General features: G+C 32.6%; 1 protein-coding gene across 1 annotated transcript; it reads right to left on the reverse strand.

Moving 5' to 3' along the window:
* Positions 1-4,712: 4,712 nt before the first annotated feature.
* LOC113751538 (pectinesterase inhibitor-like) lies at positions 4,713-5,267 on the reverse strand. Its single transcript, XM_027295579.1, has one exon. The coding sequence runs from the start codon at positions 5,265-5,267 to the stop codon at positions 4,713-4,715; it is 555 nt and encodes a 184-aa protein (XP_027151380.1).
* Between the last annotated feature and the right edge of the window lie 10,341 nt (positions 5,268-15,608).

Consider the following 15,608-nt stretch of genomic DNA (forward strand, 5'->3'; position numbering starts at 1 on the left):
AGACTCCGGGCGGTTTATTGCGGATGCCATCTGACTCATCTAATTTTTCAAATTTTGTATGCTCGCCTCCATCTTTTACTGGAACTACAAGGTGTTAGAAACTAATATCTTGACTATGTCTTCAAGAGATATTCCTGAATTAGAAAAAGAGGGTTGAGTTCTTGATAGATACTTTGGCTGGAACCAATGTTGTCTATTTTGGAAAAAATTCAGTTGTCTGTTCCCTCAATAGCTAAGGTTTGGATGATCCCTCCAACCCGAATTATAGGTATTGGAGTATAGATCATATTGTCTACATGGCACAGACACGTTACCAATCACGTTCATCTATTCAGCACCATCATCTTGCAGCATTGGAATCCATCAGTAGGGTGATTAGTATTCTTGCAAATTTCGCATGCCTTGACTTGCTGCACGTTTCCTATTGCCATTTGTCGAATCATAGAAGTTAGCTTAGATAATTGTTCTTGAAGTGATGCAATGTTCACCTCGTTCATTCAGCGAGTTGGGACATCCTCTCATGTGCCAAACTGTTGTGAGTTTTCTGCCATTCCTTTAATTAATTCCCATGGTTCTCGAAGAGTTTTGTTCACTAAGGCACCTCCACTTGTAGCATCAATAATGCTTCTGTCTCTATAGAGTAGGCCTTCATAGAGGTCTAGATTAAAAGCTGCTCACTAATCTGGTGTTGGGGGCAATTTGTACACAACTTTTTGAATCTCTCCTAATATTCATAAAGGGATTCCCCAGGATGCTACTTAATACCACAGATCTCTTTTTGCAGACTGGCAACTTGAGATGTAGAAAAATATTTCTCTAGAAATTTTTTCTTCATGTCATTTCAGGTTGCAATACTCCTTACAGGCAAATAATACAACCAATCTTTGGCAGCCCCCTTTAATGAAAAAAGGAATACCTGCATCTTGATCTACTCCTCTATAACACCAGGTGGTTTCATACTCAACCAAACAACATGAAACTCCTGGAGGTGTTTGTGAGTCTCAACCTAGCAGACCATGAAAGTTTGGTAAGATGTGGATTAAACCTGATTTTCATTCAAATGTTACATTTTCAGCAATATCAAGAAAAGTAATGCAAAGTGGCCAGTGATTCAAGTCAGAAGCGGCCAATTCCCTTAAGGTTCTGTTGTTAGCCATCATGTCTGCTTCTTGCTCAGAATCGCTTGAATAGTCACTTGAAGAGTCTCCTAACTCAACTGCTAAATTAAGCCCTGGGGATGCAGTAAGTGTTTGTCCCTCCTTGCGTTTCCCGATCTCTTTTGTCAATCTACGCGCTATCTTCTCAACCTTAGGATCTTAAATTAATTCACCTATGTGAGAAGAACGAGGCATAAACGAGCAAAAATATCAGAAAATAAAATAAACTAAAAAAACAAATAAACCAATGCTAATCCCCGGCAACGGTGCCAAAAAATGATAGGTGTTGAACCTGTACAATAATAAATTCCTGCCCACAAAAATATATGATAGAGTATAATGGTAAGTAGAGTCATTTCCGCAGAAATTAGGGAAAATTCGTAAGTGAGAATTAACTAGGGGTTTTAAAAAATTAAAATTAAAATAAATAATCAACATAAATAAAAACAACCAAATAGAAGAGAATTAAAATTAAATCAATAATACGTAAGTTCTAGCTAAGGAGAAAACTTTGAAAGTAGTTCATATAATTGCTCATCGATGTAATAATAATTTCATTTATTCATTAACAAATAGGTTATAATTACCGCGCAAGCGATGACAATAAATTTTTTCTTACCGTATCAATAGTTAAGGTACACCCGTTAACTATTTCTTTAACTAAAAAATAACCCTAGGTAAGTCATAGAATTTAATTTCTTGATTGTATTAAAAACTAGAAAATCTCTGTTCTAATCAATAAACACAGTACCAGGGTTTATTTAAATTAGATCATATGTTTCTCTAACATAAAGTCAATCATGCTAGTTACCACTAATTTAAGATAATTAAATAATTTCGGATTTAATTATCTTAATTGATAGTAGATTGTTAGATTGAATTAAATATCGGGCCCTTGATATTCAAACAACAAAACAACCATGAGAAATTAAATCAGAAAACGTACAAATATTAATGAATAAAAAAACAGATAAAAACAATTTGATCTCATACTTGTAATTGAACCAAATCCATTGTTACTTTTTGACTAGAATAAAAAATTAGTTGCTCATTGCGTAAAAAATTCCCAAGTCCCAACGCAAAGCTATGAAACATCCCAAAAGACATGTGGCTAAGAAGAAAGAACAAAAGTTGTCTTTCTTTACAAAACCAAAGATATGATGCTTCAAATCGTTTTCCTCGGAAGTACTAATCACCAATAAAGCTAGCCGTCCTTTGTCCCCCTATTTTATCTTTAAAGTGTAGCTATCAAGATAAAGTATTTTTCTTAATTGGAAAAAGAAACTATAAGTTGTTTCCTAATTACTATCCTCACAATTTTCTGCCAAACGTCCGTTCAGAATCGGACTCGAATTAGGAAGTCTATGGTAGGATTTAGACACGCCCACGCTAAATTGGCTATGAGTCTTCTGCCGGAAATTTCCTCAATTAACCCCCTTTTTACTCTTTTTCTTGCCATTTTCCTATAATCAACAGCAATTGCCAAATAAAGTAGAATTCATCCAATAATACAATATTTAACCAAAATCACAAGAAAATATTCATAAATTTAATAGCAATTATGCACCCTATCAATAAGGTTAAAGAGGGTGCTTAGCATCTTCTTATTTATCTAGTTCATCACATTTTGGCCAAGGTGTGCTTGTTTAACCAACAAAATTACGACCATTTTTAACTAACACAAACTCAATTGATATTGAAGTCGCCTTATTATCGTAATCTGACTACTAAGGATTACTTACTAATCCATGTTTCCAGATTAATAGGTAAGCAAAATTTGGTCATCATATGTAGATAGCTATTGTTAAGGATTGATGGAAGTGGCCCTTTTATTCAATACATTATGTTGAAGAAGATTCAACATGGACTCTATATATCTCACATGCACAAAAGCCACAATGTCTGAATGGGAAGTAAAATTTCAGCCATTTTCAAGTGCTATATATAAAGACTTGACATTGGGATTTGACTACATGAGAGACTGAATCCAGAAATATATGTATGGAAATGGGGCAGAGACGGTCATCAGAAGGACAGTCCCTGAGCACTTCACGGCCAAGATTTGGCTAAAAAAAATTGTACGGTCCAAATTTCATCTTGTATCTCGATTTTAACAACGTGTGGGACCCATAAAATTTTGTTTTAAAATTAAACGTTGTTGAAAGTAAGTTACACCATGTGCAAATAAAGTTACGCGCTGTGCAAAATGCACATAACTACCAGGAACGGTTGCTCCTATATATATATATTTTTCCAAAACGGAATGAAACACACACACACAAATAATGAGAGACACGCAGAAAGCATCAGCAAACCGGCCCAAAAGCAATCTAAGGGAGACCCACAAGAAACACCCATCTAACGGTTGCTCCTATATGTATAAGCACAATTACGACATAGAAAAGTAGTTAATTTGCTATTAGGTCCCGTGCAAAAATGTATTTTTTTTTTACCAGAGGTGTAATTTTTCAAACTTGAATTATCAATTCTCCAAATTGTCCAACAAAAACGCCAAAGCAAAGGAAAATATGAAATTTTGATATAACACTACTAAAGAACACCTGCCACCACCTACGTAAAATTTGTGCAAGATCAGTACATTGTGGTTCATCTATTATCACTCAATTAATGTCATTAATCGTTCTTTCACAGTTCATATAGTCCAAATTCCGTTTTATAAAGACGTGATTATGTACTTGTTTTCACAGTTTGAGTAGTGTCCAACTGAATTGAATATTTTTTTAGCATGAAGCTGAAGAAAGTACAACTTTGAACTGCATAACTTCGTCTACTCCCAAATAGAAAAATGTGAAGGGACAGGAATTGGAAAAATTATATAAAGTAGCGATTTCCAATTGAGTTCTGGATTGCTCAATTTTCCACTCTCGTTTCTAAAATGTTTTCTTCACGTTTAAATTTTAATGTTATTGCTTCCTTTTTATAATAAAAAAGAAAAAAAAAACACGTTCCAGCAGGAAGATAGGGGCGGGTCTAGAGGGTGTGGGCAGCAAGTGAAGTCTGAATTAGGGGAAGGGGAAAACTGATATGGCCGAAGTAATATGGGCTGTGGAATTATCATTTGTCGTTTTCTTTGTTTTTTTTTTTGGGTTATATGTTCAATCAGTCAAATTGTTGACTATGTTCCATGATTCTTTTGATATTGGCAAATGATAATATCACAGCTCATATTTTATTTTCACAGCAAGTTTATGATGATGAAATGACAAAACTATCCCTCCTAAGTCCAAATTGCACTTGGATTTGAAAAGGGCAATTTTGATATTTTGTGTAAAAATGGCTGTGGAACTTGAAAAATGGGCTGCGGCATTAATAGCACCCAAAGAAAATAGAGCAGGGTATGAATTTACCTCCCAAATTAATACCATTGAGCAAGCTATGGATGAAAAAAAGAGAAGACAGTTCTCTAAATGTGAAATCCGTATCAACTCGTTGCCAATCTTACATATGGTAGAGACAAACATGAACTCCGAGAGAGAGAGAGAGAGAGAGAGAGATGGCAATTTAATTAAGAAATATGTGTCTTTTTTTCACATATTAATTTCCTTGCAACATATTTGCTGTAACCAAAATAATATTACAAAGTTTTTGCTCTTTCTGACAAGCATTTGTAAGTGTTGGTGGTTCAGGGAGTTTACGTTCCTTGAAACATTCATCACAAGTATCAACTTCAGTTTGAGCTGCTGATGCTTTGATATTCACGCCTGCATAATCACCAGCTTGCAATCGCTTGGTACAATCACCAAGAACGGAAATGCTGTTTGTATAGTTTTCCAAGCAAGTATTGTATATCTCTTTTGATATCTTATCAGTTGCCTTTTTTCCAAGGGAAGTAACCAGGGCTTGGGTTGATTTGGCATTGGTTGTTGATAAATCAATCGAAATTTGGCAGAGGCCGGCAAGATTTGCAGTGCGAGAACGAGGGTCTGACTCTAAGGCTTTGGTACAAAATGAAGGGTCTTTTGATTTAGAGCAAACACGTTCAATTAGATCTTGAGTTGCTTCCCCACATGAAGAATAATAGCCCAGAAATGCTAGGAAAAATAAAAGCAATGGAAAATATGATGATCTATGGCTCCAAGATAACTCCATTTTTTTTTCTCTTTTCTTTCAGATGGCGTTGTTTTACTTGTAAAAATCTCTAACGCTAGATATATATAAAGCTTCAAAATGAACATCAAAGGAAATAGTTCCAGCTATTTATTATTGCTTACCTTTTTTGTAGCAGATTACAATAACTTTCCTTGTGGGCAGTTATTGAGTCATAATGTTCTTGTTGGAGGCATATGCCCATCAATTAAAGCTCGACAAAGATGATGAATATCTAGACTTGCTAGGAGGATAAGGATCATAAGGTCAAAACAATAGTCATTCCATATAGCTAGAGATGGACTATTTTGTACTCCATTACTGAATCATGTGCATCCTGATTAATTATTTGGTGTTGCAAATACTTACCATAAAAGTTCTTTTCTTGTTTTTTGTGCAGTAAAAGGTATTGGTGGATGGTATGTCATGGCAGCATAGAAAGCTCCAATAGATTAACAATTATTTTGAAAAATTGACAATAGATTAACAACTATTTCAATGATGATAATAATGAAGAAGATAGTGGCACAGATAAAGATATTAATGACGATTAGTTCATCCCAATAATTTCAAAGGAGGCCAAGAAACGAAATGAGTATTCAAAAACTGGCAAAACAATACAAACACGACAAAATTTCAAGTACGATAAATGTGGAGTGTGTTAATTTCATTTAAAAATTTGTCAAATTTTTAGTTATTCTAAATTAAGAGGTATAGATTCTCTATCGTGTACTCTTTAAAAAAACTTTTAATAGATAGGTCGGGATTTATGCCTAAACCCCACCATTCCTTGATGGTTTCCTTTAAACAAAAAAGATAAACAACCATTTTGGTGAGGGTAGTAGTTTTTGAATTTAGTCCCTTCGGTGATTTGTCAAAGTTGTTCTAGTTGCCCTGACATTTGTTAAGGCTAATAAAGTTAAAACTATTTAGAGGTGCTCATGAAAAGAAGAAATTTCACGGGAGTATAATTCTCAAAGACGAGAAATGTATCCACCATTGGCCTGTGTGTCTATCCCAAATAGCTTGTCATGCTTAACGTACTTATTTTATTTTAGCTTTCATACAATTTCCAGAGAAGAATATTTGAAAACCTTTACAAAATCATATAGTATATTCCAAACCTGTTACAAAATCATATAGTATATTCCAATAATGCATTTAAGATTTCAAAACTCTAGAAGCAAACACTAACTTAACGGGCAATCATGGAAAAATTATTTTGTAGCTAATCAAGTATCGTTTTTACGATATTGTGTACAAATTTGACCATGAAAAATAAAGTGAAATGAAAGGGGTATATCTTTCTTTCTTGCTTTCAACATTTACAAGTAGATTAATTCTTTCTTCCTTTCATGGAAAATTATTTCAAAATATATGAGAAACTTTTTATACACAAATCTTACGGATCAAATGGAAAAAAGTAACAAAATTTCTTTTTATTCTCTTTAATTAATAAAAGTAAGGATTAACACAAGATTACTCATAGGGTAAGAACGCATACCGAGCACTAAGCCAATTGTGATCAGTTGGTTATTTGTTGAAATCACAATGAACTATTTAATTCTTTTCCAGCAAACTTTGCCGATGGTCAGAGGAGAGTTTTTAGAGTTCTATTCACTGTTCGGTTTGAAATTTGAATCTTCTACCTGATAGTTAGAGGAAGAAATGGCGTGAAGAAGAGTGAGAGGGTCTAAAAAAAAAATGCAAACTTTACAGGGCGGTTGGATTGAATGAACAGAATTGGTTAAGAACAAGTAGCTATCATATAATTAACTAAAAGGATTTAACGTTTTTCCAACTCTAATTTTCATATAATACTCAGTGAATTAACACGTAGAATTGAAAGTGGAAGGTCTCAGCTGCATTTAGTTGAAAGCCATTAGTAGCTCGTATCAAATCTCAATTATTGCAACCTCACATTATTTTCCAGCCCTCAAGTTACAATGTAAAAAAAAAAAAGTTGGAATTAATTTGTAGGGCGTTGAAATTTTGAAAGATAGAGAATATACGTCATATGTCATTGTTATAGGTGGAAATATTTGTATATTTTGGGCACATGCATACCTACCCGTAAGTGTGTAGAAATAGCGCATTAATCCTTGGGTGAATAATTTAAAAGTAAGCGTGTATATAGAGACTTTGGGGTATATGCTTTTAAAACTCGGTTTCTACCTACTACAGTTCAACCAAAAAATAAATAAATAAAAACATACAGCATTTTTACAGTCTTACCCCCAAAGTCCAAAATTCTGTTGGGAAATGAGTAACATTGCAGGCATACAATATTAGAGAATATCAGACATAGAATATCAAAATTAACATAGGACAAATTACTTTTTTCTATAAACCAATTAAAACAGGAACAAACCAAATCACCAAGTAATGATATCAACAGTAATAATAATGCAATAATAAAATGTAGAAATGTAAAAGTCACAGGATATCAAGATTTCTAATGTAAAAAATCCAAATTGGAAAAAAACTACGGGATCTAGTCCAATAAAGATATCTACTATCATAACAATGGGCATACACATATGCTCCGGATGGCAAAAACATTAACCACATCAATCAAGTTGATCAAATGGATCTACTACAAATTTATCCTTCAAATATTACAACTTTCTAAGAAATGGGTTTGGAAAGGCGTTATCAATCAAAGAGGAAATCCAAAATCAGAACAGGTAGATGTATAGAGTTTAATGAAAGGTTCACATAACTAAAATTTCATCTCAAACGTGTTTCAAATCATCATGCGATCAAGATCTTGAAGTTGCAAAGCCTTCACCTCTCTAACTCTTTTCAACCTCAACTCTTTTTTCTCTCTCTTCGGCTTCACTAGGCTGGCGGCTTATGATTCTTCATATGTCCAAAATGAAACCCGCGGCTGATCAATTAGTCTTGCGGTTGATCAATCATCAAGTCAAACATAACTTGGACCCGTTTAACGTTGCGGTAGTTTATTAAAAAATACTTTATTATTAGAGTTTTTAATAAAAGTGCTTATTAAGTGCTTTTAAATATATTGTTTAGAGACATAGTTCAATAAGTACTTATTGTATTGGATAATATATAATTTGAAAATTTTAAATATATTTATCTCTTTATTTAGTTCATAATATAGAATAAAATAATTAAATTAAATTTTTATTTTTTAAAATCACAAAAACTACTCTAAAAGTACCAAATTTCTGCTTTTGTTAAAAATATTTTTAACATTAAAATCTTAATTTTATGGGATGATATTGATATGTTGCATTTTTGTTGTTAAATTTATGATTGTTTTCCCCTTGATTTTTATCAAATGTTGTGTTAATTGGTAGATTCTATTAATATTTGATAATTGGTGTTGGTTGTAAGGATTCGGAGCAAAGGAGATTGAGTTTTTGGTTAAAATAATCTACTTTTCAAAAAATAATTCCAAAGTAATGCTCTTTCAGTTTTTATTCCCTTATTAATCTAGTTATTGCCATGTAGACTCTCCATCAACGGAAAAAAATTACTTGTAAATCTTTTGTTTAGATATTACACAGTTTTTCTTTATTTAGTGCCTTAAGGACATTCTGTAAACAAATTAAAAAAGGAAAGTGCATCCATAATTAGTGTTTTAAAATTGTTGATCACCCTCCAAATTGCAATGATTTTGCCGAAGAACCTTTTTTTTTTTTGCTGCCATTATTTCTCCCTAGCTTTATTCTTGATTATTATATCACAAGTTCCTTTCTTTTTTTCTTGTTACTTGCAATTTTATATATGGTAGTCTCCTAACTTTGAAAATTTTAAGAAGTTTGCAAAAACTCAAATTGTTTGAAGTCCGAGTAAACATTTCAAGATACATAATAAACATAGTTTACATGAACTATAAAAATTCCACTATAAGGGGAAAGAAAATTCGAAAAGAAATTCTCTTGCATTTTTTGACTTATCAAAAAAGAATACATTCCAAAAAAAATAGGAGAGAGAAAATATAACTAAGTCAGTAATAGTATCAAAATTAACACGCTATATGAGCCAATTTAATGTGAGAAACACTAATTAACTCAATAATAGATAGAGAAATATTTTTATTTATCTTTAAGATTGTACATAAGTAGCAAAATTTGAACAATTGAAAAGTTATTAAAAATCCATTGATATGGATTGTACCTGTTAATATAAGATGGAAATGTGAATACTTTCCATACTCAAAGTCCACATGGCAACAAGTAGGTTAATAAGGGAATATATTTTGAAAGTGCATTAGTTTGGAAATAGTTTTAAAGAATGAAGTTATTGTGGAAATAAACTCAAAGGAGATTAAAGACGTGATTTTCACTAAACCTTTATGCTATTCAGCGCGGGCGCGTCACGTCCGGAAGTTCATGATTTGGCACGTGATCCCCAAATTTCAAATTAGTTGCAATAATCAGATGTTCCACCGGATGGAGAGTGTTCTACTTCTACTAGGATATTACTCTATTTATCTATTAGTACTTTTCTTTTTTATCGGATAAGAGATATTGACTTCTTGTCAATTTGATTTCATTGAGAAGTGGTAGTAGTTTGGTAGTAGTAGGAAACGGAACAAGGAGGCATATTTTTGTTTTTTTTATCTTTTCTTTCTCGGAACATCAAGAGGGAACTTTTCTCCTTGGGAGGAACAAGAATTGACTTTTTTTTCTCTCTTCTTTTCTTCTTATTCAATATTTTATCGTACTTGTTGGAGAATGACCATGACAATTGGTTCAACTATTTTGCGCGTGGCTTTTTCCATGGAGATGAGCTAAACACTTTATTCTAGTCAAGAAAAAGCAGAGGATTTGGTTCATCTAAAATTGTGAATTTGAATTGATTATATTTATTTCTTTTATTTACTAGTATTCGTATGTTTTCTGATTTAATTTCTTATAGTTATTATATTATTTGAATATCAAGGGCTCGGTGTTTAATAATCTAATAACCTAAAATTAATTAGACCAGTTAAATTCATAATTGTTTAATTATTTTAAAATAGTGGTAACTAGCATGATTGGATTTGTGTCAGGGGACTATATAGGATAATTTAAAATAACCATCATAGCATGTTATTCGGTTAGAACAGAACTTCTCTAATTCTTAAGGCAATTGAAAAATTGAACTCTAAGGTCATACCCAGGGTTATTTCTTGATTAGGGCAGTGGTTAACGATTGTACTTTAATCACCAATACAGTAAGGAGAAATTAACTGTCATTGCTTGTTTGGCAGATAACTTGTTTATCAGTTAATAAATGGAATTATCATTCCATCAGTGATCAATTGAGTGAAGCATTTCCCAAATTATTTCTTGGCTAAAGTTTACTTATAAGAAATTAAATATTAAAAAATTGTTATTTGGTTTCGTTTTATTCGAGTTATTTAATTATTCTCATTTACATAAAAATTCCTCTTACTTTATGCTCTAGAGGAAACGAATTTTTCCCAATCCCTGTAGATTCGACCTTACTCACCACTATTTACAAAATTCATATTTTTCTCGAGTAGGTTTTTATTATTGCATAGGTTCAACACCTATCAATTTTTAACTCCATTGTTGGGGACTGGTGCTTGATTAATTTGTTTCTTTTTCAATTCATCTTATTTTATTTTTTTTCTCTTTTTTAACTAGTTTATGGCTGCTAATATTCAATATTTTGGTGATAGATTGGATTTTATTCCTAGGAGGGTTAATGAGGTTCGTGTTTCTTTTAATGATCAACTTTCAAATACACTGACGTCTCTTGTAGAAAAATTGGTTGTTGCGACTTGTGAAATTTGTTATGTTTTCGGTCATTCAACCGACATGTGCCCCACATTTCAAGATAACTTGAGTGCCCCCATCAATACTTTTGAAGGTTTCCTAACCCTGTCTCAAACGTGGGATAACCCTTATTCAAACGTGTATGATCAAGAATGGTGGGATAACTCCAACTTTAATTATGCAATTGAGCCAATAGGTTTTCAATATCATTATCAACAGTAACAACTATCATCCACATTAGGTATATCTCTTGAAGAAATGATTGAATCACTAGCTATTAATATATATCGAGTTTAATAGGAGACAAAAATGATTAGAAATCTGGTGGATCAAATGCATCTGTTGGCATCTAAAGTGACGCAATTGACTTCTCAAATTTGTGAAGAATTACCCTCACAGATCATTATCGACCTTACGAAAAATGAGAGTGCAATTACTCTGACAAGTGACGAGGAACTGCAAAAGTCTTCAGAAGAAGAATCTAAAGATGCAGTTGAAAAGGAAGTTTTAAAAAAATGGGACCACAACCTCAAATCTATCTAATGAACGAATCCAATAAACAATTCTCAAATATGGTGACACCTCCTCCATTGCCTAACCAATATTTTCTTGACTCTTACTATGTAATTTTTGTTAGTGAGATTGATTTTTTTTATACCAGAAGTTTTTGAGTCTCACGGCAGGAATAAATTAGGAGTTGCGATGGCCAAATATCTTGAATTGAAAATTGCTCATGATGGATGAGTGAGTGAAGAATTAAAATCATTGCTTACATATTTGGCACCATCCACTAGTCAATAGAAGAAAGTGACTCGTGTGCTTAAGAATCACTCTGCTTAAGAATCACTCTACTTACGAAGGTTATCAGAATTACATAAAGGATAAAATACCAAAATGAGTTACAAGATTTTATCCTTCTTGAACAGAATGGTAATGTCTAGTCAAAAATATTAAAGAAAAGTGCTTATTGGGAAGTAATCCAATTCATTAGTTCATTTTGATTACTTTTATTTTAGATTATGGTATTTTATGCGTTTGATTTTGATTTTGTTATTTTAGTGGATAGAAGACTACTATTACACATGTCGTACCCGCGCCTAACTAATTGATCAATTCTAAAGACGTGTTCACAAATTTCAGAAGACTACTGATCGACAAGGCGTGCTCACGTCTATGAGTCACGCTGAAATTGGCGAGTTGAAAATTTTTTACCAGAAGACTCCTTATATTTTAGGCATTTCCGTGTCTAAAATTACTAAAGAATTTGGTGGCTATTTTCATTCTATTGGGTTCACCCTACCTTTTGTTCCTGACCCTTAGCAATATAATGCTCTCCTTCATATTTAGGGAAGTTTCATTGTTCCCCTTTCTATTATTTTATTCTTTATTTCTTACATTTGGGATAATGTAAGATTTAGGTGTAGGGGATAGTATATTGAAAAAGTGCAAGTGTAAGCATTTTTGTTGAAATTTTTTTTTCGACTTTTGTTCGAATTTTATCCAATTTTTGCCACTTCTTGTACATTTTTGTGGTTATTCTTGATAAACGATGGTTAGATTCTCAAAATTTTTTATTGTTAAGGTTTTATATACTAATATATTAAGTATGATGTAGTAAGATCTAAGGGTATATCTCTGGTGAATATTTGAGGTGTTACAGCTTTTGCACTTTTAGTTAACTTCTCTAGGTATTGTAAACATTTTTCTGGCATTTTTCGTGTGAATTGGTTCGACTATTAATCTTAGTTCTCCATGTTTAGAAAATGAAATGGGCTTGTATGGACTTTAGTTTTAATTTTGTGCTTATTTGTGAATAATATTTAGCTATACTCCGCTGGTTATGCTGCCTAATAACTAGAGATTTTCACCATAAGTGATGATTTTAACGTCAAAAAGTAGCGATAGGTATGAGTCTATCGTCTTTAAATGATAATAATTGAGTAATCGGATTCCTTCATTTGATAGATATTGAAATTCACGTCAAAAGGTTTAAATGGCTAAGGACTAAGCATTTCTCTTGAAAAGAAAAATTCAAGTGTGGGGAGCATTGTCGCGCCCCATTTTTCAAAATAAAATAAAATAACGAGTTTAGGAAAAAATGAATTTTTTTTGATTTAATTTTAAGTGAAAATGTGTGAGTTGAATAATTTGTAAAGAATAAATAAAGAAAATGGACCTAATAATGGGGTTTAAAAGTGCGACGATTTTGGCCCAAATTATAGTTTAAAAAGGGCTTTGAATAAAAATCAGAGTCGCCACTTGGTATCGAGTTAAGGTGTACCAAGTCACCTAAAATGAATTTTAAATGAAAAGTAAAGAAAGCCCTTTTTAAACGACTCCAAATCAGAGAAAAGTGTTCGGGAGTCACATTTGAAGAAAAGGAAGGCAAGGATAAAATCCAAGGCACCCTTTCAACCTAACCAAAGCTAGTTGTGTGATTTAGTCAAAGATTTTCTTATTTTAACCTAAGAATTTATCACATTTGGATGTCACTATATGAATGCAAAACCTAAACCTAGGAGGGTATCGGGGGGGTCGGAATATCTCTTCAAAGTTTAATTGGTGCAAATCACATTAATTGTGATGACCAAGAGTGACTCTTCGAAGAGGTCATGAATATACAAAAATATGAGACTCTAAGAAAAGAAAAGAAAATAATAATAATATACAAATATACATGGCCTAAAGGAATTCATCATAACAGGTGCGGGGGACTATGATTCGTGACTTCAATTTTCCCTTTTATAGAGAGAATACGAGCGTGCTAAGGTTAGAAAGCCAAACTCGTCCATATCCCATACGAGGGGTATTTCCTAATCTAATCAAGCAAATGCACTAAACTATCCCTAATTTTCTTATATGAAGTGCAAGTCTAATGTCATGTCTCACACATGGGGTTATATAAAGGGAAATATGGGATAAGGGATATATATAGGGAAAATATGGGATAAGAGATGTGTATACAAGGGAAATGTCATGCAAAAAATGATAAAAGACCCTAAAAAGTAGAAACTATGTGTGAGAGTGTAGTGTAGTCATACAACATGATCTAACGCGTGGAAGGTCCCTAAGGGTCTAGTATTGGACTAGCCCATATCTATGAATTTTCACTAGTGTTGGACTAGTGAAAAATCGGAAAACGAGCCACAACTAGCGTTGGACTAGCGTAGTGACGGGAAAGGGGGGCCACAACTAGCGTTGGACTAGTGTGGTGACTCACACATTAATTATAACTAACTAATCATGTAAAACATAATAAAAGCGTGTAAATGCATAATGTCACATAAACACATAACACATAATCATTATATCTAGATGCAACGCCCTAAGAAAGCGAGTAACACCTAACACATAAGAATGCAAAAACACACAAGGCAAATAAAGCAAATAAAGCTCTAACTATTACACTTGGGGCTCCAACTACAATCTAAGAGGGGAAAGGAATAAAATAAATAAATAAATCCCTAACTATAACATATTCTATCTAAATACAGATCTTGAACTCCCTAACTATTACAACTTGGCCTTTAAATGCCTTTCAAATAATCAAAATTGAACTAAAATAAATATACAAGAATTAAAACAAAAAAAATAAATAAATAATATGAAAACATTCAAAAAGCATGCAATTAAGCACATAAAGTCACATAGGGTCAAATAGGGTCAAGTAAAAATCAAAATAAGGGGTAGAGTGTACCTCCATTGAATTGGTGCCCTAATGAAATGAAATTAGTTATTCACCCTCCAAAAACAAAGAAAAGATCAAGGCATCACTTTAATTAACAAATAATCACAAGAAATGGAGATAAACATGAAATCGAATCAATCAAAGCATTCAAATAAACTAAACAACCCATATTCATCAAATTGAAACAAACAAGGACCCATTTGAAAGAATTAAAGAAGTTCGAGGGATCAATTTATTATTGTTACAAATATTAAGGGTCCAAAAGGAAATAAATTAAAATTAAGGGCTTAAGGTGAAACCTACCAATCAAATGATAAAATTCACAAAAATAAATGAAAACCAATTTGTTACGATTAAACAACAAAATTTCCAAAATTCCACAAAAAAAATCAAATCAAAACTACAAATCTAGAAAAAATTCTTAAAACCTTCAAATTCATCCTAGAACTCAAGCATATTCTGTACAATAAACACATTAGAGCATACCAAAGGAAAATAACATGTTAAAGGGGCACAATTGATTAAGTTATTCAATTGGTTGGGCCAAAGTAGCATAATAGAAAACTTGAGGGGTAAAATGCGGTTTTGGAAACTCCCATGAAAAGCTTACGAAGAAGCTTATATTTCTGCAATTCCACTTCCCAGCCAAAGTTATTTCTGCAACTTGTCTTCATTTAGCCAAACAATATTCAGACAAAATGATTCAAGCAAGTCCCAACTCATTCAAGCATAAAATACGAGGACTTGAAACAAAGGGGAGAGGAAAGATCCAACAAGCTTTCGGACTCAAAATGCATCAAAAATGATCTGAACACGTACTAAACTTCGACCCAGATTTCCAAGAAAGCAAACCCGAAACAACACAAGTGAAACTGATGGTTTTTATCACTAAGTTCC

Source organism: Coffea eugenioides, chromosome 11 (assembly GCF_003713205.1).
Source record: "Coffea eugenioides isolate CCC68of chromosome 11, Ceug_1.0, whole genome shotgun sequence".
Lineage (NCBI taxonomy): Eukaryota > Viridiplantae > Streptophyta > Magnoliopsida > Gentianales > Rubiaceae > Coffea > Coffea eugenioides.